The 16,734-nt window shown below is 37.4% G+C and overlaps 1 protein-coding gene across 1 annotated transcript; it reads left to right on the top strand.

The window, feature by feature from the left end:
• Window positions 1-590: 590 nt before the first annotated feature.
• On the top strand, window positions 591-1,829 carry LOC135434318 (uncharacterized). Its single transcript, XM_064690861.1, has one exon. The coding sequence runs from the start codon at window positions 683-685 to the stop codon at window positions 1,433-1,435; it is 753 nt and encodes a 250-aa protein (XP_064546931.1). The 5' UTR covers window positions 591-682; the 3' UTR covers window positions 1,436-1,829.
• The last annotated feature ends 14,905 nt before the right edge of the window (window positions 1,830-16,734 follow it).

The following is a 16,734-nucleotide window of genomic DNA, read 5'->3' as shown; positions in this document are numbered from 1 at the left end:
CATATATTAGAATTTAATAATATAAATTTATAAAAAAAATGAATTTAAATATTAAACAAAGAAACAATTGTTATTTATTTCGGTTAGTAAGGCCTTCTAGTATTTTTCATTGACTACAGCGGGAAGCGATAGTAGGGATATCGTTTCACGCCGAAGATTTAATACCCTCGTAGACATTTGTCTTACGGCTTTGCAGATATTTAAGAATAGTGAAGCTCATTAATGATGAAAATATCTTGGAAATCGCGTTGGACGGATTGCTAAAATGTAGTCGAAATAAATATTTCTGCTGTGTTTGATATTATTTTGGTTTTTTTTTGTCAGGTGGAAGTTCTTTTAGGAGACAATCCGAGAGTGCCAATTTCAGGATCTAACGATCCAATAGCTCCAACCTCGCCACCCATACAACATAAGTAGACTAACTTAGCTTTCGTTAGTTCAAATTTAGAACGCATATAACAAAAAACTACATATGTTCAGAAACAGGTTGAAGAATTTGAAAATTCTCTCTTTTTTATGTGACTGTATTTAGGGATTGTGCTTTTATAAGCTATTGTTTAGGTTGCTTTTTAACAGTTTAGTTTTGATTTGTTACTCAAAATGAAAAATTTCGAGATAAGTGCAAAAAATCGAATTTTATAAAGAAGATTAATTTAAGCTGCAATTAAAGTCGGAAAATTATATGAATATCAACTTGTTTAACATGTCTGACGACCGTTGTCTATTCTGCGTTAGCGCGAGAAGCTTTGTGAAGACTACGCTGCATGTTGACTTATATTTGTTAATGTTTGCCATACCGCAATGGATGCTGTTGGCATTGTTCGCGACGAAAGATCATCTGCTCCATACGCTAATCTGCTTCATTGGATCGCTTATCCTGCTGAGCGCAATACAGAAGAGCAGTGCGCTGAAGTACAATTGGCCCTGGAACTGGCTGGCCATTGGCTGCTGCTATGAGCTGGTGACCCTCGGCCTGGGCACATTGCTGATGTACACAGACTTCCAGCAGACGATGATATTAGTCGCTGTGGCTCTATTGATTTGCGGCTTTGTCTTGGCGCTATGCTTTTTCATCGTTAATGGATACCATTTTCTCAATCCCTATGGGCTGGCTGGCCTGGCCATTCTGGGCTTCATTCAGGTGACCGTGATTATGGCCGTGAGCACCGTTTTTTATTGGCAGCTCTGGACGGATCTGGCGATGTTGGTGTTGTTGATAAGTGCGCTGACTATGATGGTATCCCTGGTGCTGATCTCATTTCATAACCACGAGGTACTAATTCGAGACGATGCGTTGCTTGTGGCTTTTGTGCTCTATGTGAACTATGTGCTTGTATTGATGGCCTGCTTCATATGCTACCAACGCGTCGACAACAGCTTTGCCAGCAGATCCAAATCCGGTCGAAAGGCCGCCGTCGTCTCACCTTCTGCCTGACGTGCTGGCATGCAAGGTTGTGGCTCAATAACGCATCGAAGGCGCCCACAGATTGCCTTTACATACATACAATTTATATATTTATATATAAATATATATAGATATATTTATTTGCTTGTATTCGCATATGGCACAAATGATTCATCCGCCTGTTGTTGCGCTCATCGTACCGTTCGAGCTGCTCCTCCCTTTCCAGGCCGCAGCCTCAATCACGTCGCATTCTCAGCGGGTTCTGCATCCGTTCGAGCTGAATCATTTACGCTGCAGCTGGGCTTCGTACGTGACATTCGTTTTGATCTCAAAGCGAATTCTTTCAAATTTTTTAGACTTTTCGCATGCGTTGTACTCTAAGCTCAAATTAAAGTTTTCTTTTTATTTTTGTAAATAATTTAAATTTGACTATAGTCTATATTATATACGAATTATGTATTATGTGCTTTATTTGTTAAAATGTTTATGGTGATTGACCGACTGACTGACTGACTGACTGATTGATCAATGATCAACGCACAGCTAAAACTAAGTCAAACGTTTTTAGTTATTTTTTTTTTAAGTTCTACAATTACGTTTTTTAAATTCTACAATTACATACGAAAATCTGTTGCAATTTTTCGGTTATTTTGAAGTTAGCATCTCAAATCTTTCAATATTTTCTTCTGTACTTCCTTGTATTTTTATACCCTTTTAGAGGGTATCATACTTTTGTCACTAAATGTGTAACGCATAGAGGAAGGCATCTCCTACCCCATAATCTACGTGCGTAATCTTGATCAGAATCAGCAGCCGAGTCTTTATAGCAATGTCTGTTGGTCTATTTCCATTTAAACTAATCTCTCAGTTTTAATTGCTATTGAAGAATAGTTATTGTTTTTATACCCCTGTATTATAATTTTGTTATGAAATATGTAACGCATAGAAGGAGACGTCTCCGACCCCTGTGCGAACTATTCGTTCAGTTTTAAAGCTATCGTGTTGAAACTTGGTATAGGTCCGTCTCTCTGTTGTAGGCAGTTCCATTATATCAATTAGCTTCCATAGGAACGATCGGTCGACAAGTAGGTGCTTGTAAAAGTTCTTTGTTTATCAAGATTTCTGTACTAAACCCGCATTTAATAGTTGTACTATGATACCTTCATATAAGCCAAATTCGATCAATTTCGCACTACAATATTATATAGCACTATAGGAAGAATTGGTCGAAAAATAAGCAGAAATGAAAATCAGCATTTGCGAGCTTTACTAGTTTCACATATCTATTTCTAGCCTTCTTTAGAAGATTGTTTTTCTGCATTTACTATTCCATCGTCGTCGACATTTACAAAAACTGATCAAATAACATTTTTTGGAAAAAAAAAGATAGATACAGTATATCTTAGCCACATTCCACAAATTTAATAAATGTAATTAATGATAAATATTTGTTATAAAAATTATATCGAGAATAGGCTTTAGTTTTCAGAAAAACAGTAAGGCTCTTGCCTTAGAGTTATTTCGAATTGTGTTGAGTAAAATAAATAAAGAAGAGGCACTTAAATATGGCCGTTGGTCACATTGGTCAGTCATAAATTAAACTAGAAAAATATTTGGGCGTTAAATAAATGTCAATGAGAGCGTGCAGGATATGAATGGGGCGGCAAATGCAGAAATTTGTGGGAGTGAGGCGGCAATTGAAATTGTCAATGTTGTTGCCGCCGTTGATGCTGCTGCTGTTATTGCTGTTGTTGGGTCACAACGGATGCAATTCCTACAAAATGATAATTTATGATAATGATGCTTCCGGTTCATGCAGCACAGAACACAAAACTGGACGCCATGCAGCATAAAAATCAGGCGAGCACGAAAAATTTGCCAGTTGCGTACGAATTTTTGGCTCGCATTGTTTGGGGGTGGAGAGAGGGGGTCGGAGCGGGGTTATTGTTGGGGGCCTGGTCTCGCATATTTATTGATAATTTCCGTAATTTCAGCGACAAAGCAAAAACGGAAGTTATGCCATTTGCTGCACGCCTGCGAAAAGGACAACAGACAACGCCGACACGGACAATAGTTGCCGAGCTGGCGAACGGGGCGGGGAATGGACCGGATCGGGGCGGCTGGTTAGAGGTTTTTCGTAGGCCATTCTGAATGGCGGCCCATATCAAAGTGCCTATCGATTGCGTCGATTTGCCTTGTTATTGTCTATAAACGTCGCGTCGTCTGTGCAATTGTTTTGACTGCGTCTAGTATTTATGGGTTACGCTCGAGCAACAACAACAACAACAACAATAACAATAGCAATAGCAACAACAATAACAATGGAATCTGGCCTATTGTTGTGATTATCATAAACATTAACAACAAAAGGATGGCGCTGCCAGTGTCAGTTCAGACTCTCGAGCCTGAGAGTCTCTATTTGCGCATTCAAATGACCTTGAAAATTAGTTCCTGCTTTCTGGGTGTACGTGTCCGTGTGTGTGTCGCACATAAATCTTTGGCACACGCCCACTCGCTAGAGCTGGGCAAAAATAATTACGCATCATTATTATTGTTTATTTATCTTTTATTGCATATTAATTGCTTGGCTGCATTTCAAGGCGTGCCGTTAAATAAATGCAATTTATTTAAATGTTAACCATATGGGCCGCACTCTGGGCATATGGCGCGGATCTCGTAGTGCTTCCGTTTTCGGTAATGCAGGAACCAACATTAAGGCCAAATAGTGCGGACCATAATCAGACAGCTTTTGTGGCCATTTATATTCGCATTTATTATAGAATATAGAATTTTGCGAAAATATTAAGGCTTAATAACACAGGAGCCCTTTATAAAGGATTGTAAACAAATTTAAAAAATATGTAGCATATTTTTGCAGTCCATTTTGGCGGGTTCACCATAGTTTTTTAACTTGTTACAATTGTTGTAAATCGCAACCGATTTAAAAGAGCTCTGGTTAGGAAATATTCAATTTATTTTTAAAAAATTCTATACACCAAATATTCAGCTAAGGACTTCAGGGAAAGCTAAAAATAAAATCAGCGTTGCATAAGCTATGGCCTATTAAATCCAATGGATAAAGTTATAGACTTTCTAGCTAATATGCCAAACATTAACTTTTAAAATTAAAATAAATTTTGTGTTTTATTTTTTAAAACTCTCTGAAATCTTTCAAAATTATAAATTTGTAATTTCTGTGATTGAAGGAGGATTTAAGGATTAATTTCTGTACCTTTTTACATTTAAAACAAACAGTTTTTTGGGAAGTAAATATTTTAGTGCTAGGCTGCACATTTTTGTGTCTTGAATGTATTGAAAAGGTTCAATTTGAATATATAAAATCTATATAGTTCAATATTTAACTGTATATAACGTGATTAATAAATTTACTTCGATGGGATATGCCACATTTTTTATTTACAATATTTTAAAAACTCCCCTTAGTTTCCTTTTAGTATTAGACGCACTTTGGCACATTTCTTTAATACTTAAACAATAATAAAAAAAATTTAGATATAAAACAAATGTTTTAAACAAAAGACATTGTAAAAAATGAGAAACCTACCTTTTTTAAAAATTTATTATAATTCATTAAAAAAAAAATTAATTTAAAATTCATATTAAACACTAAGATGAATATTAAGTTAAACAATTTTTGGTACATATCGCCTGCTACCTCGAATGCCGCTTAAAATCTAACTCTCAAAAAATGCTATCCAACTGCGGGCACCGGAGGAGTTTTAGAGGACAGTCAGAAGCGGCAAAGGATGTAAAATACGTTGAGTTGCATTGAGGCTAAGCTACTCATTTGCAAGAATTTAAAGTGCACTTTGCGCAGTTGCATGTGATTCTGAAAATACTTTGGCTTATCTGCGAGCTGCCACAACTGCAGCAAAATGGCGCAGCAAATGGAGCCAAAGTTATGGTCGTGCGGGCAAAATGCACACTCACACAGACACTCACACACACACACACACACACACACACACATACGCACACAGGAGTTCGACTTCCGCCGTGCTGCGGCAGGGCTTCAACTTATTTGCGCCGCGCGAAACTTTGGCTTGGATAATACGAGCCCAAAAAACGGGAGTGTTTGCCATAAAGTTATGCACCAGCCAAACAACAATAAAATAATATAATATTATCTTTTTTTTTCGAAGCCCCGAAATCGCAGAGCCCGTAAACTTTGAAGAAATATCGAAAGTTTTCAAAGCTGAGAACTGCGAGTTTCCTAGCCGAGAACCGAGAACTGCGAACTGCGAGATGAGCGCGCGCGAGAGACACACAAAGGCTACAAAACTTATAACGAGAAAACTTTGGCACTTGGTAAATGCGCGATAAAGAAACAAACAAAACAGAACAGAACAGAACAGAGCCAAACAGAGCAGAGAAGAGCAGCGCATAAGAATGAGGACTGGAAGAGGACGCAGGCAAACTACAAGTTGAAGATGTGGGCACGTTGATAGAAGTTTGCGGAAAAAAAGGGAAAAAAAAGAAATGGGAACCGAAATGGGGAAACAAAAAGAGAGTTAAACGCGCCAATGGAAAACAAGTACAGGTAATACTCAATATAACGAAATCGAAATGCTCTACTTGTCAAATTAAAATGATAAAGACACAGTCTCCGACCATTTTGTGCATATTAAATCGTAGTCTGTAGCTGGATGCTTTAATAATCATGCTTAATCCAAACAATTTTATTTTGTTGAATAGTTCTCTGTAAGAATTGATACCTGGTCAAAGCCAGCAAAAGTATGCATCCATTTAACGTGTTAAATTTTTAAATTAATATTAAATAATGTACCGCACGAAATAAATGATGAATTATTTTGGATATTTAATATTCCTTATGCAAAAATTATGGTCATAAAGTTTAAGAAACTTTCTTGTGGACGATATTCTTAAATAGAATAGAAAAAAAATGGTTTAATCACCTTCTTAAAAAGTATTATCATTAATTAATTTTGTGCATAATTCGTAAATTATTTAAATATTTAATCAGTTATTTATAAAATGAATACTAATAAATAGTTAAGCATATGATAAAAGAAAAGAAACAACTAATATATTTTATGACCATTTACTGACTTTTGTATGCTCAATGATATAAACAAATAAATAATATAAAACATTACGCAATTTAAAAGATATGCTTTGTCTTGAGCATATTTGTTTAGTATTGTGCGACACCATAGATAGAGCAGGAGACTTGTTTGTTTTCACGGCCCGATCTTGTGTAGGGTATACGAAAAGTAAGAGAAAAACATTGGATAAAAAGTTGCTCAACCTTACGCACAGAGCAGTCATTGGAACTGGTGAAATTGCCAGGCTGGCAAAAAACTTGAGCCGCCACAAAATTTTGACTCACAATGCCAGAGCAGCGAGGCGGAGAGGGGTGCGGCGGGTGTGGGTTGTTGCCAGCAACTCAAGAAAACTCATTCGCGCGTTTCAACTAACTAGAAGAATGGCTAAGAGAGAGAGTGGGGGTAAGAAAAAAAAGCCAGAAAGAATATACGGCAAAAATTATTATTTACGCACGGATGGTGTCATCTAATTATGAATTCATTTTGCTTGGCACTGAGGCACAACAACAACAACAACAACAAAATGGCGCTGCTGCAAGTTGGCAGCAAAGGCAAACTAAGAAGAAGACGACGAAAAGAATAGCAGAAGAAAAGGACACGGGCGCAGTTTCTTGAAGGCGAAGGCAACTTTCTTTTGGCTTTTGGGCGCTGGAAATTAACAAAATGCGCGCTGGCCAAACAAAATGGCGCCAGCTCGGACAATACACCTGCAGGCGGGCAGGTTCAAAAAAGGGGGTGTGGAGGGGGGGAGGGGGGGAGAGGGGGTGCCATAGCAGCGGCTGCTTTTAATGCAATATTTTCCAGCATTTTCGCTGAGCTAACGATAAAAAGTTTTATGCACGCATTTTCAGCATTTTGCATTTTAGCCAGGCCAAAGAAATTTCATGCTCTTTGAAAACTTGTTAAACTATGATAACCACAATGCCGCCCCCCCTCGGCAAACCCCATCAGCAACAGCCACGCCCCCCCCCCCGAAAGAAAATAGTGCGAACAAGCGTAAATAATAATAAGCAAGCTGCATTTCTACACAGCCTTACCGCGTACTCGTTAACTCGCCTCTGTACAAGTTAAGAAATGCATAAAATTTGTTAACAAGCAGCAAGAAAAAAAAAATAATAATCTAAATAATAAGAAATGGCTGCTCTATATAGCTGCATCTTTGGTCACCCGCGCCATTTTCTTAGCGGAAGTAACTAACAAGCGCGAATTTCGTATGCCATTTTTATTTAATTTTCTTTTTATTACGAAACGCATTGTATGGCCATAAAATGCGCAACGGGTCAGGTAAAAATATTTAGACTGCAGCTGTTGCTGGCCACAAAGCCTCCTAATGAGAACAAATTAGAAAACAGCATTTTTTAGCAGTAAATGTTTGCATGCAACTTTTTTTTATACATTATATATTTAAATATTACCCAGCTTTTCTCCACCCAAGTGTTTTTTTATTTTTCCCCACATTTTTATTTGTATATATGGATTTATAGTCAATGATATCAAGGGCAAATGATATCTTACAGGGATATTTCTACATGAGCTAGAAGCACATTGGTGAAAATCCCGAAAAGTATTTACCCAGATAACGATATTTTGGATGTTCCAAAATCGCTTCAAAATCTTTTCATCTTACGTTAAAAAGAAACGTTTCGAGGCTGATCAAATTGAACTTTTACCCCCTTTAACCTTGGCGTTCCTTTTTCTCTTTGACCAGCTCTCAAAGAAATGTATCAGAAGTCGATTGGATAAAAAACAAAATGTTTTATATAACCGCTTTCCATCTATTTTTCACGCTTTCTGGTGAAATTGAACTTCCTAGCTACGATATAGACTATTCAGGACTAATAACTGAACAAAAATGTTTAAATTCGCATTTAATTTAAAAAATAAGCGCCAACTCCCATTACACCCTTTGTATTTAGTTCATTGCCCAATGACTACTTGAAAACAAGTCGAAAAACGTATTGAAAATTATCATTTGGCAAAAACGCAGCAATCACGATTTGAGGTTTCTGTCAATTTGGCAATAGCATGAAGCCAGCATCATTTATTTCAATCATTTATCAAAACTTAGGGCCCAGAGTCTCAGTGGCCAGTCTGGGCCTCTCAAAGCCAGCCAGCTTTGGCTAATGAGCCAAGTGCGTCTCTGTCAATCCACGGAACTGTGAGTCAGTTGACTCGGCTGGAGAATTGGGGACGCAGACGCCTCGGCCTGCCCCGCCTCGTCTCGTCGGCCAGCTAAGTTGACAGGCCAACAGCTGAAGCCAATGTGGCCAAGTTAAGTGCGCACATTCATTAATTTACATTAAAATGTAATTAGCGGTCAAAACAGCGACAGCAACAACAATTAAAACAAAAATGGCTGAAATACCAAAAAAAAATGAAGCCGCAAAAATGTGCGTTTGTTCAGGGCAAAAATAAAGTGCAATTTTAAATACGTTTTTCAATTTTTTAACGTAAATTGCTAAAGCCACAGCTAAGAGACATAATTCAGAATTGATGTAGTCTTAAAACAATTTCACTCTGTTTGCTCTTTATAACTCAGCAAATATTAAAAATTATAATTAAATAAATACTTAAATTGTGAGAAACATACAAAAGGTAGGGAGAACTATAAAATATTTACGTTTATGATGTTACATTTAAAATTGAAAGAATGCTGAAAAACTATATGCATGTCTAAAATCTACTCTACAAAATTGAATATAAGTCAAAACGAGATAGTAAGGATATCTTCGGCTCGTCGAAGATTTATTACCATTTTTGACATTTACCTTACAGTTTTGCAGACATGTGAGAATAGTGTAGCTCACAAAAGCTGAGTTTGATGGAAATGTCGTGAAAAAAGAATATTTTGTCATACAGGATCCTACTTTTTTTTACCGGTCGTCCCTATTGCAGCTATGTTGATATGATATAGTTGTCCGATCCGGTCGGTCCCGACATATGTTCTGCTTGCAACAGAAAGACGAACCTATGCAAAGTTTAAAGACGATAGCTTTAAAACTGAGAGATTATATCGCAAAGGAACAGACAAACGGATATATCAACTCGGTTGTTGAGACTGATATAGGATATATATACTTTATTAAGTCGAGAGATGTCTCAGTCTATGTCTCAGTCTATGCGTTATACATTTTATGACAAAAATATAATACCCTCTAGAATGGTATAAAAAGGATTTGCGATGCTTTAACATGCACATTCAAATTAGCTAAAAAAGGAATTGCTTTCCAGGCTTTTGAGCACACACCTCATCATTTGCAGTCCCCAGCCATTAATTTCAGTGCTACAATCAGCTAATTTTGCACACATTTTGATAAGCTTTGTTGTTTTTGTTTGATATTAAAAATATTTTATGCCTCCGCTGGGGCTGTTGCATTTCTTTTCTGTTCTATTTTGTTGTTGTTGTTTTTGCTTTTTTGTTGTGCTTTTATGCGCATGCGACGCCTGTTTGTTGCCTTCTGTTATTTTTTACACCTATGTGAGATTGACAGGTGTGGATTGGGTGGCACATTAGCAGATACACACCTCGCACACACACACACATACACGGGGTAATAATTATGCGCGGCATGCACATCATCATCGTCAACATTTTTATGATTATGCTCGTAATATGCCACTCGTGTTGCCTGCCTCTTTTCCCTTTTTGCCGCCTGCCCCTTCTCACAGCCAGTTGTCATCTCCCCCGCCAATTAGGTAAATTGTGTGCTATTTTCAATTTTTAAAATTCAGCGCACTTTTGCCGCTGGCTCTGTCTCTGTCCCTGTCTCTGTCTCCGCTAATATCCCTGTCTCTCTATCTCTATCTCTGGCTGCCTTCCTGGTTGGCTTAAGTGGCTGCCACAGCAGCCGGCAACAAAAACAATGGCTAACTGCGATTTGTTGCCGCTGCTCGCTACTCGCCCCAAAAATTAGTCAACTTTCAAGATGGCGTGCATGCACGTGTGTGTGTGTGTGTGTGTGCGAGTGTGAGGGGTGTGTGTGGGGGTGTCCATTAGCAAAATGGAACAGGCTATTTCTGATTTAATGAGCCATAGACTAATGGATTTGCAGAATTTCTTATAGACTCTAGGTGTCTGCGATTATACACGCGCCACTCACATCGGCTTAGATTTTAGCCGTAAGCAAATAATTGCTAATAGTTTCTGCCTACGAGGGTTGCTTATACAGTTTATAAATATTCAATTATTTTAAGTTAGATGAGTATACTTTTATGATAATTAATATTATTCAAAACTTTATATATATGTATATATTTAAAATTTACATTGAATTTGAGTTTTGAGCAGGGTTAAGTGTGTTTCGTCGCTTGACTCGCTGCAATTCGCAACAAGTTAAAGCTTTGGATGAATAATCGATAACAACGTTTGCTCATGATGAAAAGAATGATTTCGAAGGAGTTACATGTCAAACAACCTGGTATTTAATTTTTACCCATTGAGCAGCCCTCTTATATGCAAGTTTTTTTAAGTTCTTGAATTTTTCTTCACTAATGGACCGATTGTCGTGCCGCCTCTGCAAACAGAGAAACTTTTGAGTTGTTTGTCATAAGTATGATAAATATGGTTTCATATTTAGCTGATGACTTTTCAGTTATCTGTGGTATTCGGGTATGTATGGCCATTGTCAGGTTGTTGACAGCCGCTTTTTATGGAGTGAACGAATTCTGAGTTGGAGCAGGCTCAAAAAGCGAACAACTCAATTTCAACAGAATATTTAATTCTGGGTATTGATAGTAATTAGTCAGGTCGTTATTGTTGTTATTTAAAAAGAAAATAAAAAATTCGACGTTCTTTCTTGATATTATTAGATAAATAATAATTTGTCAAGGGAGAATCGTAGGTTTTTCAATTAGCTTGACCTCTTAATTAAACTATAACAATATTCTTAGCTCTAATTTAAAAAATGTATATTTAGTCAGTCTCATTCTAAAACTGTCTTCTTTATAATTGTCTCATACTCGGAACACAATTTTCTTCCCCACCAACTAAGTGAAGCGAAATCAAGGACTGTGGACTCGTCCCAAAACTGAAGCCCAAATCCGAATTCCACACCAGAATCTCAACGATTCGGGGTGTAAACTGCAAAAAATAAACAAACAAATGCCTCATTACATGCGAAATTAAATTTAAATGTTTGCTTAATGTGATTCCAGAGTTGGCCCAGGGCCACAGGGCGATCAGGGTAAAAAAAAGGTATGTAGCCCAAAAAAATAAAAATAAATAAAGCAAACCAAACAAACCCAAGCACATAAAATATAATTTCATTTTTGAAGCCCTGGGCTAACCAGGGAGCATTCCAGCCAGTGGTCGGCGGCGACAACGCATGCTTAGAAATATTTCTGGTATTTTATTTTATTCTCGCTTTGCGTTGTTTTGCGACTGAGTGGAGAAATTAGAATTTTTGCGGGTGTCTGCGGTCGCCGGTGGACGCCGACGGAAGCCGCCAACGCAGCGGCGTTCACATTTCCTCCGCCCCTGACACCCGGCACACAGTGGAAGGCGTCCACAGTTTGCGACAAAAATTTAATATATTTTTTCTTGGGTGTCAGGGAAAATCATAATAATTTCAATATTTTTGTAACGCTTGTCAGCTTGTCAGGCTGACAGCGCGGGGCGTTTATTTGACAGGCGGCGGGGGCACGGATTAGAGGTGTTGCTGCTGCGCCAGAACAGACGCTCAATTAAAATATAATTTTTGTCAAAAAACACAAGAGAAAATAAATAAAATAATAATATGAAATACCGAATAGCGAATACCGGTTAGCTCTGCATTTCACATGGCCATAAATTAAAAACTTAATAACGAGCGTGGCGTGCGGATTCGCACAAAACCAGGACATGCCCAATACGTACGTGTGTCCTGTTCTGCTGTTCTGTCCAGGCAGACACACACACATCACATATTCCCTCCGGCTCCCTCCGCTCTATAGCCCTCTTTCTCCACTAACCCCTCTCTCTCTCGATCGCTCTGTCCTTTGGCGTGGCTCGTCCTGCGCTCATCCTGCGGCAGCAATAAATCGCTAACAGCAAATAAATCAACGCGCATAAATTCCAATGTTCAGCGACGAGCCTGACCCGACTTTATTTACGACATTGCGACAAAGACACTTACGGCAAAATGTTGGTCGCACTGGATAAAAATTGTGCAAAATGGGGAGAACAAAAAAAAAAAAAACACATTACAAGCAACGGCCTGAGGTCATATGCCAGAGAAATTCCAATTTGTTCGCATGCATTTCTATTAGATGTGCCAACTATTAAATATTGTACGTACCTTAAATATTTAATTTTAAAAACTTATATATATGTTTTAATTTATAATTATATTTTTCTGTTTGTCTAGACAAAACTAAAAATTTGATGCAACATCTGCATTGAAAACATTAAAACAAATACTTTTTAATACTCAGTTAATTCGATTTGGATTCCGCTAATAACTCTTTCGATTCCTGGTTTTTTCAAAATACTTTGCGGGTCACGCCCAAAATTCTTATCACATAATTGATATTGCAATGTTCTTAGCTTTTGAGAAGGTATTACCACATCATAAACTATTTAATGGTTCCCACGAAAGTCCCTTTCTGCGATTAGCTCTGATACAAATCTTAACCTTTCGCCACCTTTCGTATGCAGTTTTTACCAGCACATATTAACTCTTTGAAAATTATTAAATAAAAAACATTGTTTAACAATAACTGCAAATAGTTAATAATAGAAAAATTTATTTTTTTTAAATAATTGTTATATATTTTTATTTATTATTTAAATAATTTGTTTACCTATTGATAATTTTAGCAATAAATCATCTAGACCAAATAGGCATTAAAATTTAGTTAGGTGTCACATGAATAAAAATAAAAAAAATATTTACATATATAATGGCTGTCGCACATAATGGGAACGAAAATTCCCATTCAGAGCTGTAAGCCAATGAACATGAAAAAGGTTGACCTCAGTGTCGTGGCAATATGTCGGCACTCATATAGTCAGGCAGGGAAAAATGTCAGAAACGTTGTCCGTGGTTAACCAAAAGCAGTTGCCAAGGGTTAAACGGGTTAACCCCATGCAAAAATGGCTGTAAAAACAAAATATGAGAAGAAATAAAGGAGAAGACTCGGCGGAAGAAGATGAGGTAGGCGCCGCTGCCGGGAGACGAGTATATTTGGCACATTAAAACAAAAGGATGCCGTGTGCTAGGCAAATAGACAAAGGGATTCAAACACACACACACACACACATATGGAGGTCGCCAAATCAAGCTTTGATTTATGAGCAGCCAAAGGATGGCACCGAAGCCGAGAGAAAATGCAAACGAAAAAAAAACTCAGAAAACTAACAAGGCGCACATATTAACACCCTTGTAAAACTGTAAAACCGCCGTGAAAAGTATGGAGAATCCGGAAGGAGAGAGTCAACAAATCAAAATGCCTAGTCAAAGTAGATCCTGAACCCGTTCCCTAACCGGCAACTATTAGTTGCGCCACTCGGCGCCGCATATATACCCAGCCATGGTGATAATTTATTTATTTGGGATTATTTATTGCACATACATCATAATTTTGTGCCTCTGACGGCAACGCCCAAGGTTTCAGGGAGGGGGGATGTGGAAAATATTTTATTACGACTTCTTGTAGGTAAGAGAAGATGTATTCCTTTTTCTAATTCTCTGTTTCTTTTTTTTTTTTTTTTTGCCATATCCCAGCGATAAGCGGACGGCTCAAGGATATGGCGAGCAGCCGAAGAAGAAATATAACTTTTAACAATGAAGGATGAGCCATAAATTAAAAATTCCAAACTTCAAAAACGTAACAATAAATACACGATACAACAGCAGCGGGACATGCAGTTGATTTATTTCTGCCTTGGAAAATCACAGAGCCCAAAGCCAGCCAAGTCTGTCGCAATACCCAACCAACTACCATCGATGCCAAGGTGCCGCTTATGCTTATGGAGACGGAAGTATTTATTTCATAAATCGTTATGAAGTAATGAAGAAAAGGCCGAGGCTAATGTAAGGTTCGGCCAACTGGCAGTTTAGATCATGCACAGCGTTTAAGATACAACAAATTTTTAATTTGCAAAAGGTCCGGGCAGAAAAAATCCAGGCTAGTCTGTGTTAATGTATTTCTAGCTGAAGGCCATAAGAGTATAATTGGGCCATAAGAGTATAATTGGGAAAAATAAATAAATATATTAATTACATACGTAGGTATTTATTTTAGGAATATTTATAGCCTATATTTAAACACTCAAGTTAAATTAATAAGAAAATAATTTTCCCAACGCATAAAAAAGGTAAGCAAATATATTGAATTATATACAAAATCTTTTAAAAAAATTTAAAAATGTTAATAGATAATTCAAAGGTGCATCCAACTTTTCAACTCGCAACGTAACTCAAACATAAATGATATAGGAAAGACGCAAAAAAATATGTGCTAAAGAATAAAAGCCGAAAACACATAAAAAATACGTGGCGCATATTAAATTCTTATAAAAATCAGCGCGCAGGATACGCGGCGGTAATGCGCGATTCGAGGACATGTGGTAGGGGCGACGATAGGACGCTATTGTTATAGGTACTTTTTATGATGCCATTGTCTCCCTCTATCCCTCACCATATCTGCTTCTTCTGGAGCTCATGCTGTTGCAGCAATATTAAAAACTTGTTGCTAATAAAATATACGGACACGGCTGCCAAAGCAGTTGATCATGACGATGATGATGACATCAATGACATTTGCTGCGGTTCAATAAATTCGCAAGCGTTTGGGAAAAAATATATGTGTATTCCGTACACTTAGAGAAAAGCAAAGTAAAAACTATGATAGTTTTTTGCTTAGGCCGACCTAAAAACCTTTTCTAATCTTAATTCTTAAATTAAAAACTGAAGTAAAGTTTTTGATCTTGGAAATATTTTTCTCCCATAGAGAATGTTTATATTTATTTCTAAATCCATTTTGAAATTAAGTGTCAGTTCGTGCTAGAACATTAGATAGGTATCCTTAATTTTTTCGAGTGTATCCATGTAGCATGTTTATAGCGCCTAAGTAGGCTGAGCCTCACTGCGCATTTAATTGTTATATGGATGGCTGCATGGCAATTGTCAGCAGGAATCTCTTCACGTTCAGCCCATTCAGCAGCCATCGACGACACCGCTGGGACACACGGCTTGGTTTTCCGATTTTACTGGGTTCGGGTTGGGTTTTGCCTCTCTTTTGCTCCCGGCTCGGGGCCAGGGGTGTTGTTTAGCGGCCGGATAATCCGTTGCATGTTGCCGTTGCGCCGTTTTTGATTAAAATGACATGACAAACACACAAACGCACACACTCACACACACACACACACATGGCTTTTAGAGGGGGTGTTGGTTGGGAACTATGTTGATTTGAATTGTCTATAAGCTGCTCCGCGTTTGCCCATCGACTGCAGTATTTGAAGTGCCAAAAAGCGCACTTTGCCAATTGCTGTTGCCCTTTTCTTTTCTTTGCTTTTTTTTTCCAGGGTTGTCGAGTGCGCGTTTTAGTGAAAGGATTTATGCCCGTTGCTGCTGCTGCTATTTGTTTAGCCGCTTAGTTTAGCATTTGCCCATTGTTTTAGGCCAAATAAATTGTGGCTCGATTTGAGCACGTTTGAACTTTTTGTGTAAGCCTGTTTGTTGTTTTTTTGTTGTTTTTTCCGTTTGCTTTGCTGACAACAAAGTTAGACGTCACGATTTGCTCGGGTTCACTTCTAGATTCATGAAATAGTACTTGATATAAGCTAGAAGCGGTTGTTGATGTTGTTTAACATTTGGTTTCCTGTAATTTTTTCTATTTCCTTGGTATTATAATTTTGTCATAAGCTGTGTATAATAGACAACGTCTCCGACTCCATGAACTATATATATATATATCTTGTTCGGTGTCTATTCTTGTCTGTCTGTCCGTCCACATTCAAAACTAAAAACTAAATAAACTTATACTTTTCTGAAAATATTATTTTTTTGCACATTTCTTTTTTTACACTTCCACTTTCTTTTAAAATCACAATTCACACTAAATATCACTCGAAAAAATACGTTTTATGGTAAGCGAATTAGTGAATGGGGAAAACGAAGGGTGAAACCTTTGATAATATTTCTCAGATATTTAATAGTTTAAAAGAAAACTTACCAAAAGATTTATCTACCATATTTTTGATTTATAGAATTTCTTCAGTTATTAAAATCGTCTTCCTATAAGAGAAAGATATACGAGTGG

This window comes from Drosophila montana, unplaced genomic scaffold (assembly GCF_035044405.1).
Source record: "Drosophila montana isolate Dmon_TW-CO22-7 unplaced genomic scaffold, ASM3504440v1 contig_3286_1, whole genome shotgun sequence".
Classification (NCBI taxonomy): domain Eukaryota; kingdom Metazoa; phylum Arthropoda; class Insecta; order Diptera; family Drosophilidae; genus Drosophila; species Drosophila montana.
The sequence above is the reverse complement of the archived record's forward strand: the minus strand, read 5'-3'. Positions and strand labels throughout refer to the sequence as shown.

What these genes read in the sequence shown, in the direction of transcription:
- LOC135434318 (XM_064690861.1), top strand. Translation starts at nt 683, where the DNA reads ATGAATATCAACTTGTTTAACATGTCTGACGACCGTTGTCTATTCTGC.